The sequence below is a fragment of the Onychostoma macrolepis genome, chromosome 02, assembly GCF_012432095.1.
Source record: "Onychostoma macrolepis isolate SWU-2019 chromosome 02, ASM1243209v1, whole genome shotgun sequence".
Classification (NCBI taxonomy): domain Eukaryota; kingdom Metazoa; phylum Chordata; class Actinopteri; order Cypriniformes; family Cyprinidae; genus Onychostoma; species Onychostoma macrolepis.
This window is the reverse complement of record NC_081156.1, coordinates 33,871,777-33,893,317: the sequence shown is the minus strand read 5'-3', so window position 1 is coordinate 33,893,317 and position 21,541 is coordinate 33,871,777. Positions and strand designations below refer to the sequence as shown.

The window sequence follows — 21,541 nt, the reverse complement described above, 5'->3', positions numbered from 1 at the left end:
TCCTTTGAGTCCCATTCTTTATTCCTATCACATCAGTTTTACTGTATGCATTGCATTTACAAATCTGATACACAAGATGGAGACATTTTACCGCACAATACTGACTATTGACTAGAGACTACTTCTCTTAAGGAATCAGAGGATCTTCAGATACATGTAGGCTACTGATTTCTTTCTTTTCTGTTTTCCTTTTCTTTACTTTACTACAGTAAACCTAGGCCTATCGCACATTCTCCCATAACATTATTTTACATATATCATTTAAAACGAATTATTTTCTAGATATTTTCTGTTCTGCATTATGTTTTGCATGCTTTTTACCTGATTTTGCATTTTAGATTAATAATATAGATAATTATGAACTGTGTCCACAATCGGATATGCACATATTTGTCCACAATCGTTGCAGATTAACTTCATTTAGTAGGCCTGAGACTTAAGAATACGTTAATAAGTCAAAATAACTTAAGTAAAATTAATTTAGTGAAACAAACCGAAGATACGATCTTTAATGAATTAGCAACTCATTAAACTCATAGTGTTTTCACGTTTGACATTGGCTGTGCGCGTTCACGAGACGAAGTCCTGTGCGCGTGAATCAGGAAATATGGCGGCGCTCACGCCACTCAGTCAGGTAATGACTTTAAAAGTTTAATTACAACTAAACTATAAAAAACATTTTCAGAAGAATTATATAGATCGTGGTCTCTGGTTGTAGAAAATGCTGTTACGTCTCGTTTAGGCGTAAAATACACGAAAATTAGGCTATCCGGTGAAACAGGCGCAGTTATCGATTGTTGTTAGCGAATATTTCTCAGTTAGTTTTTCAGTTTTGTCTCGTTATGTATTTTAATAATGTCCTTTAATTGATTACTGACTGATTTGCGCTTTCAAGGTCGCTGTTTTGCAACTTTTTGGCTCTCTTTATGTCGTGACAGCTGTTTGTGCAGCACCATTACGAAACTGATGTGTTTTTTTTATATGATTCCTGTCTGTGAATTGTTCAAAATTTCGTTCAGAAGCAATATTATGATTTTGTACGATATATTATGCCAGCAGTCCGTTTGTGTACATTGTCTTTAACGAGAGAATCCTATGTTTTCATCCTGTGACGTCATCGATGCCCACAGCAGCCCCTGCCCTTTACTGTAATACTGTAAAACAGTAATCATACATACTTTATACATCATGGTGGTATTTATCGTAAAATAATATGACCGTGATCTTTTGAGAATCATCATTGTGAAAATAAAAATTGCAAACACAATCAATATGAACATTTGGTACATCATTCTAATATTAAAGGTTAAAAATTATTTATTTCTAGGCTACTTTATCTTTTTAAGCTTTATCTTTCATGTCAAATTCTTACATTTGATCAAATTCAGTTTTAATAATAAGGGCTGTTATCAATCAAATTAAATAATTTACACTGCAAGATTACAACTGTAATAAATAATTTATGAGATTGATGTTTAAACAAATGTAAAAACAACAACGACGATGACGATAGCCTACTTTTAAACATGAAACTAAACCGCCAATAGGTGGCGGCAAGTGACTGTGAGTCATTCATTAAAACGATTCGTTCAAAATGATGAATCATTCAATAACAAAACACCATGCTGAGTGTTGCTTTTCTTCTGTAACTTTTTTCGTTGGTGAAATAGAACAAAAACGTCAATATTGCGTCTAAATGGTAAGTGACTACATATTAGGCTACTTGTTTATTAAACTATAAATGCAATGTAACATTTGAAATCGTGATAATATTCAGTTGAACAGATCCCTTAGTTGTGTCAGTCTATCATATATTATAAAACAAACCTCCACATTTTGAATTTTTACCTCTGTATTCTTCCAGATAATTTACCTCAAGCGGTCTGCTTTGAAGTTCTCACCGAAGGAGAAGCATTTCCATTGGCTCCAGTCTATCCCACTATGTTTTATTATTATAATTACGCTACGTTTATATGGCTATTATATTGTAGACTATTGAGTGGATAAAATATAGAAATCCTTTTAATTAATATATATATATATATATATATATATATATATATATATATATATATATATATATATATAACCCCTACCCCCATCATTCAGAGGCGATGCTTCTTCACCGTTGCTTTGAAAAGTGTATTGCGAGAACTCTCTCTGAACTGCACGCGCGGCACACACACATACGTCCAGCTACAATAATGTATCATATTAATTTGAAACAGCAACCCAGAATATTTGTCACAAGCATTGATTAAAACAATGATGACAATAATCACATGAAAAAAAAAAAAAAAACCCCGACTTAAATTCTGGACCTTTGGCAGTGAGGGGGGGTTCGTTCGAACCACCCGAACCCCCCCTGCCTACGGGCTTGAAATGTACTTCATTTTTGTAAGAAATTATGTCAAAATGTAAATATACATACATATATATATATATATATATATATATATATATATATATTAATTTTTTTATATTTGTATTTCAATATATTGGTAACTCTTTAGAGTAAGGTTCTATTAGGTAACATAAGTTACTCCATTAATAATCAGCAATTTAGTATACAGTAAGTATGTACAGTATTTCTTAATATCTTTTAAAGTTAGTTAAGATACAGCAGTTCATTGTTAGCTAAGAGCCAATAAATATTGTTAACAGGTACAACTTTTAATTTTAATAGTGTATTAGTAAATGTTGAAATTGACTACGATGAATATGTTTTAGAAATACTTAATCTTTGTTCATTAATCATATAGGAACCTTATTGTAAAGTTTTACCAATGTATTTATAATTTTACTGTCATTTTATTAATTTTTATTCTTATTTATGCAGTTATCAAGTGGAAACCCTACATATGAGAGCTTCTACAGACAGGTAAATGCATTGAATATGATTTATGAGATGAACCTGTATAGAAATGTCAGGAAATTACCAATGCTATTTAAAATGGAATAAATAAAGCCCCGATATTATGTGCTCCCAATGTCACCCCAGTGAAGTATAATATTAATATATGTAATACAAAACCAGTCTTAAGTCGCTGGGGGTATATTTGTAGCAATAGCCAAAAATACATTGTATGGGTCAAAATCGTACACTTTTCTTTTATGCCAAAAATCATTAGGATATTAAGTAAAGATCATGTTCCATGAAGATATTTTGTAAATTTCTTACCGTAAATGTATCAAAACTTAATTTTTGATTAGTAATATGCATTGCTAAGAACTTCATTTGGACAACATTAAAGGCGATTTTCTCAATATTTTGATTTTTTTGCACCCTCAGATTCCAGATTTCCAAATAGTTGTATCTCAGCCAAATATTGTCCGATCCTAACAAACCATACATCAATGGAACGCTTATTTATTCAGCTTTCAGATGATGCATAAATCTAAATTTCGAAAAATGTACACTTAAGACTGGTTTTGTGGTCCAGGGTCACATATTGGCTTATACTGATGATGTGTTGTTCATCTTTGGTTCCTGTCATTATAAGTGACTCTGATGGCCTGTCGTGTTTGTTGCAGGTGGATCCGGGAAACACTGGGAAAGTGGGCGCTGCAGAAGCCGCTCAGTTCTTAAAGAAATCCGGGCTTTCGGACAGCACATTGGGTCAGGTGAGAATAAATAATCACGTCACCGAACATCTGAAAGCCTTGAGATGCAGCACTGGAACCGTTGGTGGAAAATTACAGATTTTTTCCTCTCTTTACAGATCTGGGATCTGTCAGACCCAGAGAGAAAAGGTTACTTGGATAAAAAGGTAAATACCATTGTTTGTCAGAACAGGCCTTTACACAATTAGATGACTTTCCGTTATGTTCTTTGCCGTCATATTGATGTAATTTGTATCAGCTCTTCATTTATTTGGAGTCTTAAATCCTGCTTGTACAGTTTCACCATTATGTTCGATGGAAAGTAAAAATTTCCACTTTTATGAATCTCACTGAGCCAGATTTTGGTCTAAAAAAAAGATACAACCTGCCAAAATAAAACTTTTGGTTTTACATGAATTAATTATCACAGATATATATTAATATTGTACAGAATAATGTAATTCTCAAAGTAATAATAATAATACAATTTATTAAAACATGATTTTAAGGAATATCATACAATGTCACATTTTTTTCCATGTTGTTTTGTTGTTTTAGTATAATTGAGATAATTTTCTGTATAGTATATAGTTGTGTTTTTGTAATTTTTATTATTTGTTTATTTATTTAAATTTTTAGTTTTAGTTATTTTGGTACATCAAGTTAAACTAAGTGTTTGTTTATATATATATATATATAATTTTTTCTAACATTTTTAGCAACAAGTTTTTTTTATTTGTTTTTACTTTTAGCTTCTGTTAACTTTTAATAACACTGGTTTAAACCCTGTTTGCAATCTCTATTAAGGGTTTCTTCACTGCTCTGAGGCTGGTGGCTTCTGCTCAAGGAGGAAGTGATGTCAGTCTAAACAGTCTAAGCCAGAACATCTCTGCACCCATCCCTAAATTTGTGAGTTTAGGCACTTTAGATACCTGAAGTCAGTGACCCACATATGTTTTTCTGTAAATTTGATCTGAATAGCATGTGTATAGACGTGGTGAAATTATGCTTTGTAAATAACTCTAGTATGTGTCAAATATCTTACTGTCATCCTGTTGAGTACGGTAGCTGATGTTGACAGTTAATCGCTTGTGTTTGCATGCTGATTTGTAAGTTGTTTGGGTTTAAAGCATCTGTTAAATCAAATACATGTAAATATCCGCGATGCCTTGTGTTTTTTCAGAGAGATGGCGGCAGCCCGTCCCTGAACATCACAACCTCTGCTGCTGATTCCAGCTGGATAATAAAGGTACAGAATTACTGGAATAAAATCAGATTTGTAATGAAAAACTTATTTAAATAGTTTCAGATTTGTTCATCACACAGTGATTGTCTCTTTTTCATTGTGTTTGGCTTCACCAGCCGGAAGATAAAGCCAAGTATGATGGGATATTTGAGAGTCTGTCTCCGATTGGTGGGCTGCTGTCAGGTGATAAAGTGAAACCAGTCCTAATGAACTCAAACCTGCCTCTCGATGTGCTTGGAAAGGTGATTATCTGTTTTACTTTATAGATATACAGCTTTCACTGATATAGACAAATAGCCACTTAGTTTTTACTGATATTTTCCTGATATTCTTTGTTACTTTTATTTTGCATTAAATTTTGCAAAAATAAAAAAGTAAGGCTAATAATGTTATAAATATTTATTTTTCAAGTTTTTTGAACTTACTATTCATCAGAAAATCCAGAAAAATAAAATGTATCACAGTTTCCACAAAAATATTGGGCAGCACAACTGTTTTCAACATTGATAATAATCAGAAATGTTTATTATATATCAGTATATTAGAATGATTTCTGAAGGATCATGTGACACTGAAGACTGGAGCAATGATGCTGAAAATACAGCTTTGATCACAGAAATAAATTACATTTGACTATATAATAGCAAACACTTATTTTAAATTGAAATAATAATTTTCAAAATTATTGTTTTTGTTTTGTTTTTGATCAAATAAATGCAGTTCTTTTATCAGTAAAGAATTTGAGGTATCAGAGGTAATATAATAAGTGTAGTATTATAATGTTACAAAAGTGACCAATTCAGACTGATGCAGAATATTAAACATGTTTAATATTGCTAATATTTGACGTACTTTATATTATAGTTTAGATCTTTAGTATATTCATAAATGAACTTCATCATGATTACATAAATGTTTTTTCGACTTCTCTATCTCTGTCTTGTAGATTTGGGATCTCAGTGACATTGACAAAGATGGACACTTGGATAAAGAAGAGTTTTCAGTGGTAAGCCAATTAATGCATCAAACAAAATACCATGTTGTTTATTAGTAGTGATGTGATCAAACCTCTAACACTAAGGATTGAAGTACAGCGTGTGTCGTCTTACGGTGTATGTGATCCAGGTGCAATCATGTGTCTTTTTACTTTTAATTTTTAGTATTATTCACACTGTCCAATGTGTAATATATAACACAAAATAGATTCAAGAGTAAGTGGATTTGTGGATGTTATCATCAGTGACAGGAGGAAACAGGCCAGTTGCTGAAAAATCAGAAAGAGAAATTCCAATGCTCAATTTTTCGACTTTAGGAAAGCGAGTCACATCATTTGCTTTTTGCAGGTGATGCACCTGGTTTATGCAGCCAGAGAGAAGGAGCCTATGCCATCCTCCCTCCCCACCTCTCTCATTCCTCCATCCAAGCGGAAGAAGATCGCGGGCGCTCTTCCGGGATCCGTTCCTGTTCTTCCCTCTAGTCCGTTCCTCCTGAAGGAGAACCTGCGGCCCACGCCGGTGCTTTCCAAGAGTCCTCTGGGTAGCAGCACAAATCTGTCTCCGTCGAACTCGTTCAAGCGCTCCACCCCGACACCACCGCAGCCTCAAACACACACACAGGTGAACACCAGAGCCGTCGTGCTGCATGTAAACCTGTCGATCTTGATCTAACACTCATAATACCGGTCCAACCACATTCTTATCAGCTCCTGGAGCTCTAGTTCTCATGTTTACAGAGTTGCCTACAAAATAATTCACAGATTTTAAAAAATTCACTTTTACATGTTGTTTGAACAAAAATGTGTGTTGGCAGTGTTTGCACACATCCACCCTATAATGACAAAAATCCACTTTTTAAAAAAAAAATCCCTATAAATAACCCCTTTCCTCAAATCAATCCGTTCTCAGCTTCTTGGCTGTGTGACATAACACGATTGTTGATTGACACCAGCGTTTTACCTTAGACACGCCCTGAGTGAGCTGTCATCAGAACATAGCAGTCGTCATTTACTCCTGACATCTGAGCTGCTGAAGACGTAGGGCTGGGGCGATAAATCGATGTAAAATCGCTTCCTGGATCGATTCTGAGATTTTCCATATGCATCGCGATTCATCTGGAATCAATTCTGAGCTTAATTTTGAACAGCAGATGGCGCTGCATGCTTTAGAAACAGTCGTACTCTGCTTGTTTCCAAATCCTTACACATACTTGAACCTAAAATAATCATTCATACAATTCGAAAAGGTTGAAGCGAATTACAAGGGTGTTCACAGTGCGCTGTGTTTACATTAATCTCGTGTCATAAAAACATTCTGAGTCGAGGTGAAATTACAGACTCAGCCGAACACACAAGCGCTCTTCTTCATGAGCATTTGAATGTGTGGATAAAAAATAGATTACAGTGCCATCTGCTATTAAAATCTATGCTCCGAATCGATTCCAGAGGAATCGCGATGCATTCAGAAAATCTCAGAATTGATCCAGGAATCGATTCTGCATTGATTTATTGTCCCAGCCCTAGAAGATACAGTGGATTACCTTTTTTTTTTGAAGAGAATGTGCCCCCGATCTACCTAAATGCGTTTATGTTCACGTGAATCACTCATGATCCAGCCTCACCTACAGAAGAAGTGAGTATAAGGTTCTTTTATGAATCTTTGCAAATCGCCTTTCCTAATAATGTTCCGTGGCTAAAGTAAACAGTCTCATGAGAACGGCTCGTCACCCCACGGAAGAGAGGGGCGGAGTGACCAGAGCTCATTAGCATTTAAAGAAACATGCACTAAAACGGCTTGCTGTGTGCAGAGCTGTTTTTGACAGGGTAAAAATGGTGTTGTTTTACACTACCATTGAGAAATTTTAAGCAAAGTATGTTATAGACTTTTCAAAGTATGTTATAGACCCTAAAGAATCATATGAACTTGTGGAAAATGGGCATCCAATGACCCCTTTAAAAGGGAAAGTTTGTTTGTGCACAATTTTCTACATTGTTTGGAAGCCTACAGTTCTTTGAGCAAGTAACACAGTTCATTATTAGTTACTCAATAACTAAACCTGTACAAGACCCTTTCATTGTAAACTTCATGAGCAGCCAGATAGCAAAAGAAATTGAACCATTTGAGGTTTGTGGACTGTGAAGTTTTTGGCATTTGTGCGCAAGCATGCATGCGTTCTGAAAGGAATATTAGTGTACTGCATGAACATATAAAAAGCAACCAGAGGAATCATAATACTCAATATCAGAGTAAATATCAAAAAGTAAAGCTAAAATAAAATATGAATATTAGATGAAAAACATTTCTAGTTTTAGTTTAGTTTAACTTCAAGCACCAAAATTACTGGAATAACTGGATAACTGGAAATAAAATAAATAAAAACTAAAACTGAACTGAAACTAAAATTAAAATAAATTAAACATATATAGTAATTAATAAAAAATAACAATAATAATAATAACACATAAAAAAATGACTAAAAATTTAAATAAAATAAAAATGAAAACTGAAAGTATCTAATTTAATAAAAATCTAATTTAAAATATGAATTTAAAAAGTCAGCATATAAATAATACTAAAATTACACTGCACAAATGATTTCTGCATGTACCATTTTTGCATAAAACTTTTAAACTCTACCTCTATAGATTACCAAATAATGTGCATCTGTTTTTATTTAATTTATGAAGGTGCTGTAAATTCAGTTGTTTTATATTCTATTGAAACTGTACAATACTACGCTATTTTGTACATGCAACTTAGATTTAGTTTAATTGTAAAAAACAAAACAAAAAAAAAACTATTTCATTCATTTTAACAAAATTACTATTAATACATTTGATGCATCCATTGCATCCAACATGTTTTCTCACATTCCTCCAACTTATTGGCTTACGTGCATTCATGTGCATAAATATGATCTTTCCAACATGACCTGAATACACCCTAGAGACATTGCATTGTGCAATATAGTATCTCAGACAGTGTCCTCTGGTTGTAAACTGCAAATTTGGGCTGAGGCATATAGAAAATTCACACAATGCACGTAGTATACACATTGCAAAAATTATATAGCCCTGTGCTATTCCAAACGTCCCCTGTATTTGTCTTAGCAAGCGACCTCTGATCACTGGGTGGTGCCGTTGGAAGACAGAGAGCAGTACGAGGAGATCTTTGAACTGGCAGACTCTGATTTTGATGGGATGGTTGGAGGGGTTGAAGTGATGGGTATCTTCATGAACTCTCGGCTGCCTCAGAGCGTGCTGGCACACATATGGTGAGACCATCAAATTTGGATTAAACAGTCAAATGCAATCTCATTCTCAGTCTCACCCACAGCCTTTTTAAAACTATTTTTGTGTTTGCCAAATCAACTTTCCATGCTGCAGGATTTGTTATGTTTCACATTCTCCTCCTTTCATACTTAGGTTCACAAAGTTTTCTGTTGTTTTGGTCTGCAGGTCGCTGGCGGACACTCAGCGTACAGGCAAACTCACCAAAGAGCAGTTCTGTCTGGCGATGCACCTGATTCAGGAGAAGGTGAAAGGAGTGGATCCTCCTCAGAGTCTGACCCCTGAGATGATACCACTGTCAGAGAGTGGAGCCGCCAGCACTCCGGTGAGAGGACAAAACGCACATGCATGACATGCGTCCTGTCACAATCAAAATCAGGATCGCTTTAGCCTTAAGGGCTCCTCATTTATCATCATATTGTGGTAACCCATTACAATAAGGTCTCATTATTTAAAAGGATAATTCACCCAAAAATGAAAATTCTGTCATCATTTGCTCACCCTCAAGTTGTCCCCAAACCTGGAGTTTCTTTCTTCTGTTGAACACAAAAGAAGATATTTTAAAGAAAGTTGGTAAACAAACAGCTGAGAGTAGCCATTGAATACCATCATTTTTTTTTCTTCTTCTCTATACTAAGGCTACAGTGGCTACCGATAACTGTTTGGTTACCAATTATCCCTTTGATGTTAGTTAATGCTAAAAATGAGCAATGTGTTAATTACAGTATTTATCTTTATTTTAATGTATTGTGTTACATTGTAATTATACAGTTAAGTACCAAGTAATATTAATTAACATGTACTTACTGTACATGGTTAGGATTAGGGTTTGGTTTAGGGTTAGTTGCATTTAATTATGCTTAATTTACTGGTATTACTATAATAAATACTTGTAACGTGTAACAAGGACACTGTAAAATAAAGTGTTACCGAAGTCATGTGCACCTGATTTAAATACACATGAACATGTCTGATATTTCTGATATGTCAGTCTGCCGTTCTCTTGTTTTTCTTCTCCAGATTGTCTCGGGATTCACACCATCAGTCACATTTGAGTTGACCCCGTTGACCAGTCTGAGCAGAGTGAGTCTGACACATCTGTGACGTGTTACTGTGTGCGGAAGCTGCTATCGAGATCCTGCGTGAACCACTGAGAGAATAAATATTCTCTAAATAAATGTGAACAGTGACAATCTTATTTGTAAAACTTGTAAAATGAATTTAAAATACACTGCCTGGCTAAAAAAGTCGCCATTTGGATTTAAATAAGCAAAAAGAGTCTAGCATTGGATCATTATTGCAGTGATTAGTGTGTTTCTTGCATGTTATATGTTTGGGAACAATTCTTTTAAACCTAACTCATGCAGCGAGTAGCTTTTTGTTTCTCAAACAACTATGTTGGAAGACATATCCATGTTCATATTCCAGGATGATGGAAAAATTATGAAAGCAAATATTTATTTTCTTAAAAAATAATTTGCAGTAAGAATGCAAATAGTCTGTTTTGATTTCATGATGCGTGAAGATTGTGTCTTTATGTTCAGGCGGTGAGAAAGTAGATATTAGATGGAATTTGTTTTTCTAATTTTAGTTTAATTTGTGCACCAAAATTACTAACTGGAAATATAATGAAACCTAAAACCAAAATTCAAATAAAAAATTATTAAGCCTAAATATTAATATTTAGAAAAATTAAAAAAGACAAAAGCACATAACAAAATTACTAAACATGTAGCTAAAATTTAAATGATCTAAATCAGAATATTAATAAAAAACTGTAACGATAAAAAAAAAAAAAACTAAAATAATAACTCGAATTTTTCTTAAATTCGATTTAAAAAAATTATTTCTGCATAAGATTGAACAAGATTTCTAAACTCTGCATCTATGAAATTACAAATAAAGAATGTGTATCAAATTAGTTTTTGCTTTGTTTTTATTCAGTTTTATGATGTTGAATAAAAATTTATTTTCTTTAAAGATAATTTGCAATAAGAATGTAAATAGTCAGTTTTGCTTGTACAGTATGTTGTCTTTATGTTCAGGCGATGAGAACGCCATCTAGTGCTCATCTCTGTGTACTGCATAATTATCCACATGTACTGTAGATGACAGAGTGTGACTGTCTCTTACATAACATGATATTTCCAGGACAGCAGCAGTTCTGTTGGGTTGGTTGAGCTGACGGGAATCAAGGATCTTGATGACATCAACCAAGAAATCTCCCAGCTGCAGAGGTCAGAGAGTTTGTGCATGGAGAATTATACGCTACACATAACCATACAACTGGCATTTCTCTGCTTACTTATTTTGCTCTCTTTGCTTTTTGCTCATTTGAATTTTTTTTGGTGCATAGTGAGAAACACATATTGGAGACAGAAATCAGGCAGAAAGAGGAAGCTCTGCGACAGAGGAATAGTGAAGTGCAGGTGAGGCTGGTCTGTGCTTTGTCCCACTTGTTACAGAGCCAAACAAAAACATGGAAATTAAATACTGATTTGAGTTTATTATGTTATGTGAGAAGAAAGAGAGCGTGAAACATGAAATGTTCACACTGCTCTTTTCCATGCATTTAAAGAAAAAAGGAGGCTCAAGACACTGTAAAAGTGTCTTAAAAGTCCAAATTTACTTAATTGAAATGCTGATTGTTTGCAGGTGGTGCAGAGAGACCTGGAGCATGAAAACGTGGGCCTTCAGGATTTGGAGCACCAGAAACGGGACGGTCAGGAGCGACTCGGTGAGATGGAGCAGCAGAGAGCCAAACTGGAGAGCATGCTGGACGAGACCAAGAACAAGTGGCAGGAGGAGAACGCTAAAGTGAGACGCGCTCGATTTGAGTTTGCACAGAAGTAGGGCTGTGATGGTCGCCGTGACAACCGCATCACTGCGGTGGTCGGTTGTCACCGTGGTTGTCTATTGCCACCGGCGGTAGTGCACGTGACGTCACACACTCTATAACAAGCGTAATACAAAGTTTTGTATACAAGTTTAATAATAGTAACAGTTGCAGATTATTTTATTTAGACTATAAATCGATGCTAATTCACAAATTACCTTAAACGCCATGCACGGCATTTCCTTTAGACTGGCAGGTTTGAGTGCTGGAAAATACAGTTTATTCTGCATTCAGCAAATTTATTTTGTGATGAGCGATGGACCTTGTTGGGAAACCCACCTGGAATAATTTCCATTCATGCCACCCATCCGTGTTTGTACAAGTGTCTTCAAGTTCACGTGACCACAAACGCCCGGCTGGTCAGGTTTGTATTGGTGAGGCTTTCTCCAAACTGGTCAAATACGAACGAGACAGCGGTAAATGGAAGATGCTAACAAGAAATGTGGCAACATACGCCGCGATTCCTATTCCACAGAGAGCGCGTGCGGATGTGGAGTTAACGCGCCCGCTTGCTTGGTGGGGGAACAGTGAACCGTGTCTAAACCGGACGCCGCGTCGCGGCACAACAGGTCGAGTCTGTCTACAGGACATTTGAACTTTGTGTCAGTAGTCATAAATAGGACAAGGCAGTTTACTGTGAGGGATTTGTCGTGTCGTATCGCGCCGCATCTAGTGTAGACAGCATCACTGATTATAATGGGTTCTCGCCGGGCCGCACCGCTCGCGTGAGGTAGACAAAGTGTATTTAACTGTATTATTTCTTTGATATTTATTTTAGTGTTTTACAGGCTGAGTGTTCACTGACTGAAGTGCTAAAATAAACACGCACATTTGTTAATCAATGATTGAGCCTTATATAATATACACAACACCACATTTGTTTAAAAATGTAAATTTTAGTTGCATTTTAGTCATTTTATTAATTTCCATTCACCAGTGTTTTTTTCAGTCTATAGGTTTTCATAGTAATTATTCATATTTTGAGTTAGTATTTATTTTCATATTTTTAGCTTTCAATTTTGTTTCAGTAATTTTATGTGCTTTTTGCCATTTTTATTCATTTTGGTTTTTTATACATTTAGTTTATTATATTTAGTTTAAGTTTTAGTAATTTTAGTACTTAAGCTTCTTTTAGTTCAGGTTGTTGGCAAGGCAACATTTCTCAGTTTTACTTGAGTTTTTAAAGTTTTTCATCTAATATTTATATTTCAGTTTTTCTGCTCTTTTGCCTTTTTTATGTATATTTCTGTTTAGCTTTGATTTATTTTTATTTCAGTTTTAGTTTTAATAATTTTGGTATTTTAACTTTTATTTCAGTTAGTTGCCAAGGCAAAATTTCATCTAAAGGTTTTAGATTAGTTTCACCTCCTGCTGAAATGATGGGCAGTTTTGGACAAAATTTATTTTAAATTGAAAATTTTTGAAAATATAACTAAATATTAACTAAATTTGTCGAAACCCAAACATGACTAAAGTAACACCGTTTCCATTATACAGGCCTCCCAGTGTTGAAAACCTGGAACGAGTACATTGCCATTTCTAGGCTTTGAAAAAAACATGGAAGTTTAATCATGGAAACTATAAAATATTTAATTGGATTAAAATCTGTCTTTGTAAATGTGCTCTGGAGAGTGACTTTTCCTTATAATGACCGGAAAAGTTGTGCTAGTGAGTTTGGAAACCCTTCCTATCAGTGTATTTACTGTAAACATGTTTCCTGTTTGTTTTTACAAATGCATTTGAAGTCATTTAGTAGCTGCCTTAGTAAAAACAAAGGGTAAATACTGACAATCTATAACTTTTAGATAACAGTTTAGATTGCTGTAATGTAAATCTCCAATGCAAGTTGTATTGGAATAATCCTTAAACTATGAAGGATATATGGTTTGAATGACTTTATGCTGAAAATCAAATGTCTAAAACAAGCATGTTGATTCTGGTACATTAGTGACTGAATCATTCACAGCGTTTGATTGTGTGCGTGTAGATCACATCGCTGCAGACACAGATCCTGTCTCAGGAGTCAGACGTACAGATGCAGGAGAAGGAGGTGAGCAGAACGAAGACGGACCTGTACTGTCTGGAACAAGAGGAGGAGCGTTTGGAGGAGGGTCTGCATGCTGGGAAAGCCAAGCTGGACAGCATCCTCAAACTGCTGAAGACATCGCAGGACGAGATGGACCAGGTCACACACACCAACACACACACGCTGTTTTTACTAGGTGCCCTTCAGGTCATTCAAGATTTACACATGGTTATTTACTGAAAGGCAAAGAGCCATCATTACGCCGCCTTTGTCAAACTCCTGTGACTGTTAAACATATTTTATGGACCGTTTAGTTACTCGTCTAGTTTACTAATAAACATTAGCTGAATTAAATAATAAAATAAGATAAGATTTATAATTAATTGTATGTGTGTGTGTATATATATATATATATATATATATATAAGGCAAGGCAATATTTATCATGTTTTATTTAGTTTAACTTAATGTGCTAAAATAACTAAAACTAATACTGAAATAAAAATTAATAAAATAAATATATAAACGCGTTAAAAAACTCATAAAAGTGATAAAAGCACAATACAAATGCTAAAACTTTAACTAAAATAAAAAATTAGAAAAATGAAAAAATCTGAATATTTATATTTTAGTGATACTAAAACTGCACAATTTATAATGTAAATAGACAATGTTTTTAATTTAAAAATTGTGCCTTGTATTAATCTGAAATGTCAAATATAGTTTTTTGTACATTTTTATAAATTTGTTAATCTTTGTTCTTGCCATTTAAGATTTTAGGACTTCAATCTTGCTATAAATTATAAATAAATATAAATCCACTGCATATTTGATACCAATAATAATGCATTTGAATGACATTTGCATCCTGAATCTTTTTTTTATTTTTATAATTGCAATACGGCACTACAGGTGATGTTAAATTGAGAGTGCTGTGATTTAAAAAAAATAATAACAATTTTTTTTTAGCAACATATTTTTGCAAATTAATTATGACCAAAAATCGTAATAACATTTCAAAAGGAGAAAAAACAAATAAAGAAATAAAAATAAAGAAACTGCGATATCTCACTTCAGCATATCAAACACCTTGCAAAACATAGTGTAAAAAAATCAATCAGTGAAATCCGAACAACATAATTTTTTGCAACCCCAGTGTCCAAATAGCTGTGATTTATTAATTATGTGTAATATTCTAAACTTCTTTCTTGAAGTACCTGCAGTAAAGTGACGTCTGGGTTGTGAACGTGTTCCCGCAGACGCGCAGTGAGCTCAGGGAGATACAGGAGGTTCAGCGGGAGCTCAATAAGACCATCGAGCGCTACAGCAAAGCTCTGAACGACAACACGACCAGCCTGGCCGAACTGGACCAGCTCATCGCTGAGGAGAGCTCCACCGCTGACGCCAAGGTCAGGAGTCACGCACGCTTCACAAATGTCCTCCTCATGTCCTCCTCATGTGCTCCTGTGAGCTGAAGTGCACCTGATTTTGAGATACACAGGTGTATGTGTACGTTGAACTTTAAGGCTGATGATACACAGGGCAACTTTTTGAGCAATATTACTGGGCAACTTTGGTTAATGTTGGCATCAACGGGCAACTAGGTGAGACACAGGGCCTGCGACTGATTTAAAGTATCCAGATAGAAATTTGTTACCCATTCTCACTGGGAAAGTGCCCAAGGTACATTGCCCGAAAAAAGTTGCCCCGTATATCATCAGTCTAAGGAGATTTTCCAGGTTGTTTCAACTTAAAGCTGCAGTCTGTAAGTTTTGCCTCTTTGTCGCCATCTATGTGTGAAAACCTGGAATTGCAGTTACTTGCGGAATTATCTTCCATGCGTGGGGTTGTACTCGGCACGGCTCCAGCGCGGATGAATCTAATGTTAACAACATCAGCATTGTGTGACTATGGGTATAGTGTGTATTAACGTATAGATTTCAATTTCTGTACAGTCTAATCTCATACCATTAAGAACATTTTTTAACCCAAAAAGCAAACTATGCTCCCTTCGAGCTTGTTTTCTTTAAAATACAAATCTTGTGTAATCCTTGGCTATCTGTAATCAGAAGCACATTTAAAACTGGAGTATAATTTAATTTCATTCACATGTATTTCATAAACCCTTTCTGGATTATAATTCGCCATGAAAATGATACATTTAATTATTCTAGCTGCTGTGAGAAAAGGCTATAAACGAGCCGCCACCTGCAGAATCCTCACATGTGATAGCCTACTAGCCGGGACTCAATCTTTATGTTTACAGACGTGACGTAATGATGCAGCGGCATGCTCGAATTTCCTGCGAAAACCTACCCGTACCACTCAAATTAGAAAACATTATTATAAGATCACAGTTGTGAATCTGGCTAAAGTAAGGCAGTAGTTTTGAACACTGGCTGGTTATGTACTTGCTCAAATATTGATCTCGGATCATTTTTAACCAAAAAAAGTTACGGACTGCAGCTTTAAACTGAGTGCAGGGTTCCCACGGGTCCTTGAAATCCTTGAAAGTTTGTGAATCTGATAAAAAATTTTCAAGGCCCTGGAAAGTTTTTGAAAATAAACCAACATAGATACAGGTCCTTGAAAATTCCATATTATTCCCTCCGGTCCGCTAATGTGTTATTTCGCCAACACTTTGTGCATACTAGCTTGCTTGATTTACATTGCACATTTATGCGTTACGTTAAGTGTTTCCCACGTGAGGTACTTTGTGTTGTTCGTTGCCATGACGTTCACACGCCCCCGAAACTACTAAGATGGTACCTCAACGTTTCACAGACACACCGTGAAACATTGCAAAAATAGGCTGAAACCGCTGAAACGTGATGCCTGAAAAATACAAATTTCAAGATATTTGACTCACCAAAGAAGATTACAAAGAATGGCTTGCCAGAGATCCAAAGGATGTAATGTTGAATTGCTTTGCTTGTTAAGATAATGTAAAGCCATGAGGCAAGAAAAACTTAAAAGCATATTCATATATCTTAAAACTTCTGGTTACATGAGCCTTAGCTCTTTTCAATAAAATCCATGCAAAAGTTAATATCAGATCATTTTAGAATACAGTATAGTATGTACCAAATATTATTCCATTTTATGCAAAACAGAAATACGACAAATATCAGATTTCTGTCATATGGCCAAAAATAAATGCAAAAAAAAAAAAAAATTGCTTTTTTGCATAGTTGTGCTTGACACATGAAAACTGTAACAATGTATCTTACAAGGTGACGCAATGTAACCTTAGCTCTCACTTGAAATGTGTCCCCACATTAAGTCCTTGAATTTGAGGGTATTGGACCTGGAACGTCCTTGAAAGGTCCTTGAATTTGAAGTTAACCAAGGTGTGGGAACCCTGTGAGTGGACAAATGTGTGACCTGAGTGAAACCAAGCAAATAATAACCGGATTTACATATTTAGCCGTTTTTGAAATGAGTTTAAAGAATTACAGGGTTCTCCATGGTCATAGATATACCAGGAGTTTTTGAAACTACGCTTTTAGATTAGTTTTAGGTTTACTCAGCTTTTAGTTGTATATTATAGTATTTATAGTTGTTCATTTGTAGCAACGACCATTTTTTTAAATTACTAAATGTTTTTAATTTTAGTTTTTTTAATTTTGTACTTTTTATATTGTTATTTATTTCTATATTTCTATTTCTGTATTAATCTTTACGTTTAAGTTTTTAATCTAACATTTATATTTTATTTTGTTTTATTTTTATTGAAATTAATGAAAATGATTTTTAATAGTTTTAGTTTTAACTAATAAAATTATGTGCCATTTTAAACTAAATTAATTAATACTGATGAAATCTTGGCTAAATATACAGGGAAAAAAACAAAAGACAATATTTTTTGAAATTGTGATGACGAAGCTTTTAGTTGTATATTTTAGTTTGTAGCAATTACCATTTTTGTTTAAATTATTGAATGTTTTCAATTAAAGGTGGGGTAAATGATTTCTGGTAGCTAATGGTCCTGGTCCTGCATTTTTGAAAAAATACATACCCCACCTTTAAAAAAAAAAAAAAAAAGTTTAAATTTGATTACATTCGGTCTGTTACATTTTCACACATTTAGTTTTAATTAGGGGTGACCTCGAATAGTTCGAAGATTCGATGCTTCGATAGGAGGAGCCCGATTCGACTCCCAATCTCACAGTCGAATATTCACAGGGTGTTATGATCATATGGGGGTGCTCAATGTCTAATTTCACATAACTACTGGTTTTCTCCCAATAATTTAATATACAGCCTATTATGATAATGCTGTAAATAAGAATCTGAAAAGAAAGAAGCTTTTAATAAATATTTTTAACGTGCGTGAATAAATTCAACCACCCCTATAGATTTCACTTAATCCAACATCTTGGCGGCAAGGATTTAAATCTTTAACAAGACAGAGTGAAAGACTGGATTTTTTTGATCAGGTAGGGTATAAGTGATTTCAAAATATTTCAGCCGGTTTATATATATCGTGTATATATTAATTATCTGGTATAAGATGCATTTGAGTTACGCTGCAGTAAAGCGCTTCATTGTAGTACTACGGTGATTATCTCTTCAGCGCGCGGTGCGAGCAGAACAACAATGCAGAATATTAATAACTATGACTTGCACTGTCATATACATAACATTATAATGAGAACACTATTATAATAAAACGCTGTGACGTTTTAGAGTTTAGTTGCTGTGTTTCTGCACGTTGTTACGTGAAGAACGCATCCACAAAAGGAGTTCATTCAGAGCCGCGCAGACGCGTTCATGCATTCGAGGCATTTTGTGCAGATAGCCTATAAGTCGTAATATTGACGTAATGTTGTATAAATAACGAAGCGTATTCTATATGGCATAAATTATGTGTTAAATCCCATTGATTGAAAACCTGCTATCAAATGCTGAGAGCATTTGATAGCATAATGAGAGCATCGTTGTAAAAATTTCGGGTTTCGCTGACGTTTAACGCTAACTATCTTTTAGTCAAAACATAAAACGTTATTTTTGTATCTGTGAGGCCTCCGTTACACATTTTCCCTGTGTGTTAACGTCAGTAATTATGACTGTCTGACTTGACTCTTGGTGATATATTTTGGCCCCGCCCCCAAACATATGATTCGACTATCAGTCGACAAGATTCGAAAATTCCAATTCGACTGTGAAAATCCTTAGTCTGGGACACCCCTAATTTTAATACTTGTTTAGTGCTTGTTTTAGCAATTTCCTTTGGCCAGTGTTATTTTTTTTTTTTTAGTGTTATCAGTTTTATTTAACTTAAAATTATTTAAATTTAGTTTTATTTCAGTTTTAGTAATTTTAGTATTTCAACTTAAACATATATTATTTCAGTTATTTGCCATTTTGGACAAAATTATTCAACAGGGTGAAATAATGACTAAATTAAAAGAAACATTTGTCAAAAGTAATAACCTGTGACTAAAGTAAAATTACAGTTAACACTTTTCTGTTATACAGACGTCCCAGTGGTCATGGGAAACCTTGAATTTTTACATTGCGATTTCCAGCCCTTGAAAAAAACATGGAAATGTAATCATGGAAACTATAAATATTTAATTGGCTAAAAATCTCTGTGAAAAGATTTGATCCAGTTATTACATTATCCAGTAAGGTAATATTCCAATGATGGAAAAGTCGTAGTCAAAAGGTTTGGAAACTCTGGTTATCAGTGTATTTACTGTAAATCTGTTTCCTGTTTGTTTTTACTAATCGAGGAGTAATTTACTAGGGTAAATACAGACAACATTTTAACTTTTGAAATCACCTCTACAGTAACACACCTCCTTGAACTTTGAATAATCCTTAAATTGTGAAGGAAATATGGTTTGAATGTTTGGTCTTATTATGTTTCAGTCCACATGTTTGTTCTCATTTAAATTAACTTCAGCTTGGCCTTCCATCGAAAGGTTAAAGGGAAACCACACAACACCACACACACATGTCCGTCAGAGTTCCTTTACTCTTGTTATTGTTAATGTAATTACGCCACACACTGGCCCACTGTCAAACGGCTCACTCTTTCTGTGACGTCTGACGTCAGAAGATCCAGCGCAGGAAATGAAGACGCGGCTCGGCGTCCTGTAGAGCTGAACGATGCCCTCTTCATACTCATTACAATGATAATATTTTCCCCGCAGTCAGAGGAGCAGAGCAAACATGAGCTGAATGCTGTGTGTGTTTCAGGAGGATTCATTGGTTAAGTCCAGGATGGCCATGTTTAACAGTAGTGGCTCTCAAGGCCTGAACGCAGACCCCTTCCAGAGTGAAGACCCCTTCAAAAGTGACCCCTTCCATAAAGGTGGGCTTTTGTCTGCCTTCATACATCAAACACATTCAGTGCACACTCAATAACTGTTTCCATCCTCCGATTGTTATGTAAATTATGGGATATTGCATAAAAAATGCAAGATGCACACAAGACAAAAAGACCAAGATGCACAAATCAGAGTTTATATCTCACAATTATCAGAAAAAAAGTCAAAATTGCAAGATATGAAATTGCAGGATTGCAACTCTGAGAAAAAAAAAAGTCTAAATGACAAGATCATTCATTTAATTAGGCATACTTTTTGATTGTTAGTTTAATAAAACCTTAAAGATGGAATCCAGAAAAATTAAAACTCAAAACACAGAATTTGGTAAAAAATAAACCATACTTTAAGAAAAAAATAAAACATATTTCATAGGGCCCTAATTTTTTTTATTAAACTTTTTAATAAATTGTTGTTAAATTATGTAAGTTTCATGATTTTAATTAATTAGACATACGTTTTGATTCCAAAAATTTTATTTAATTATTAAAATTATTAATTAATTATTTTTTCCAATTCTGAGAAAAAAAGTCAAGGTTACGTGATATGAAGCCTGAATTGTGAGATATAAACTCGGAATTGCAAGAAAACATAATTGAGAGAAAATGTTGCACATACCCTCTTTATGTATTTTTTTGGTGCAAATAAAAACAGACTTGTGTGATGTAAACAAAGTATTCAGAGAAATAAAAAATATGAATAGAAACTTGGAACTGCAAGATAAAAGTCAGAATTTATATATATATATATATATATATATATATATATATATATATATATATATATATATATATATATATATATATATATATATGAGTTTATATTTTCAATTCTGCTGTTTTTTCAAAAAAAATTCTGAGAAAAAAAACATAATAGCAAATAAAAAAATCTGAATTGCTGGATTAAAACTCACAATTGCAAGAAAAAATAATTGTTAGATGAAAAGTTGCAAATACCTTTTTTAGTTGCAGAAACAAATAAAAAAAAAGATACTTATTTGTTTGCAGAGTAAACTTTCATTGATATTTCATCTAAATGTAATGACTGATGGTTTCTGAATGATTAACGATGTTTGTGACATTTGCGTGTGAATTGTTGTTCTCCAGCTGATCCGTTCGGAGGAGATCCGTTCAAGCAAAAAGACCCGTTC

General features: G+C 34.3%; 1 protein-coding gene across 7 annotated transcripts in view; it reads left to right on the top strand.

The window, feature by feature from the left end:
• The first annotated feature begins 547 nt into the window (after positions 1–547).
• The window catches only part of eps15l1b (epidermal growth factor receptor pathway substrate 15-like 1b), a 77,140-nt gene continuing 56,146 nt past the window's right edge, over positions 548–21,541 (top strand). For 6 of the 7 annotated variants that reach the window (XM_058799672.1, XM_058799664.1, XM_058799646.1 and 3 more), the window contains exons 1-19: positions 593–634; positions 2,840–2,881; positions 3,535–3,624; positions 3,723–3,770; positions 4,411–4,512; positions 4,787–4,852; positions 4,966–5,091; positions 5,796–5,855; positions 6,193–6,465; positions 8,955–9,118; positions 9,303–9,459; positions 10,155–10,217; positions 11,286–11,371; positions 11,491–11,563; positions 11,790–11,951; positions 14,018–14,215; positions 15,316–15,465; positions 20,264–20,378; positions 21,498–21,541. The exon at positions 21,498–21,541 is cut by the window's right edge and continues 57 nt beyond it. In XM_058799672.1, coding sequence (XP_058655655.1) covers positions 608–634; positions 2,840–2,881; positions 3,535–3,624; positions 3,723–3,770; positions 4,411–4,512; positions 4,787–4,852; positions 4,966–5,091; positions 5,796–5,855; positions 6,193–6,465; positions 8,955–9,118; positions 9,303–9,459; positions 10,155–10,217; positions 11,286–11,371; positions 11,491–11,563; positions 11,790–11,951; positions 14,018–14,215; positions 15,316–15,465; positions 20,264–20,378; positions 21,498–21,541 — 2,046 coding nt within the window. In that variant the 5' untranslated portion in view covers positions 593–607. Of the gene's footprint in view, positions 635–2,839; positions 2,882–3,534; positions 3,625–3,722; positions 3,771–4,410; positions 4,513–4,786; positions 4,853–4,965; positions 5,092–5,795; positions 5,856–6,192; positions 6,466–8,954; positions 9,119–9,302; positions 9,460–10,154; positions 10,218–11,285; positions 11,372–11,490; positions 11,564–11,789; positions 11,952–14,017; positions 14,216–15,315; positions 15,466–20,263; positions 20,379–21,497 lie in introns of all 7 variants that reach the window. The other variant, XM_058799628.1, reaches the window with a different exon arrangement.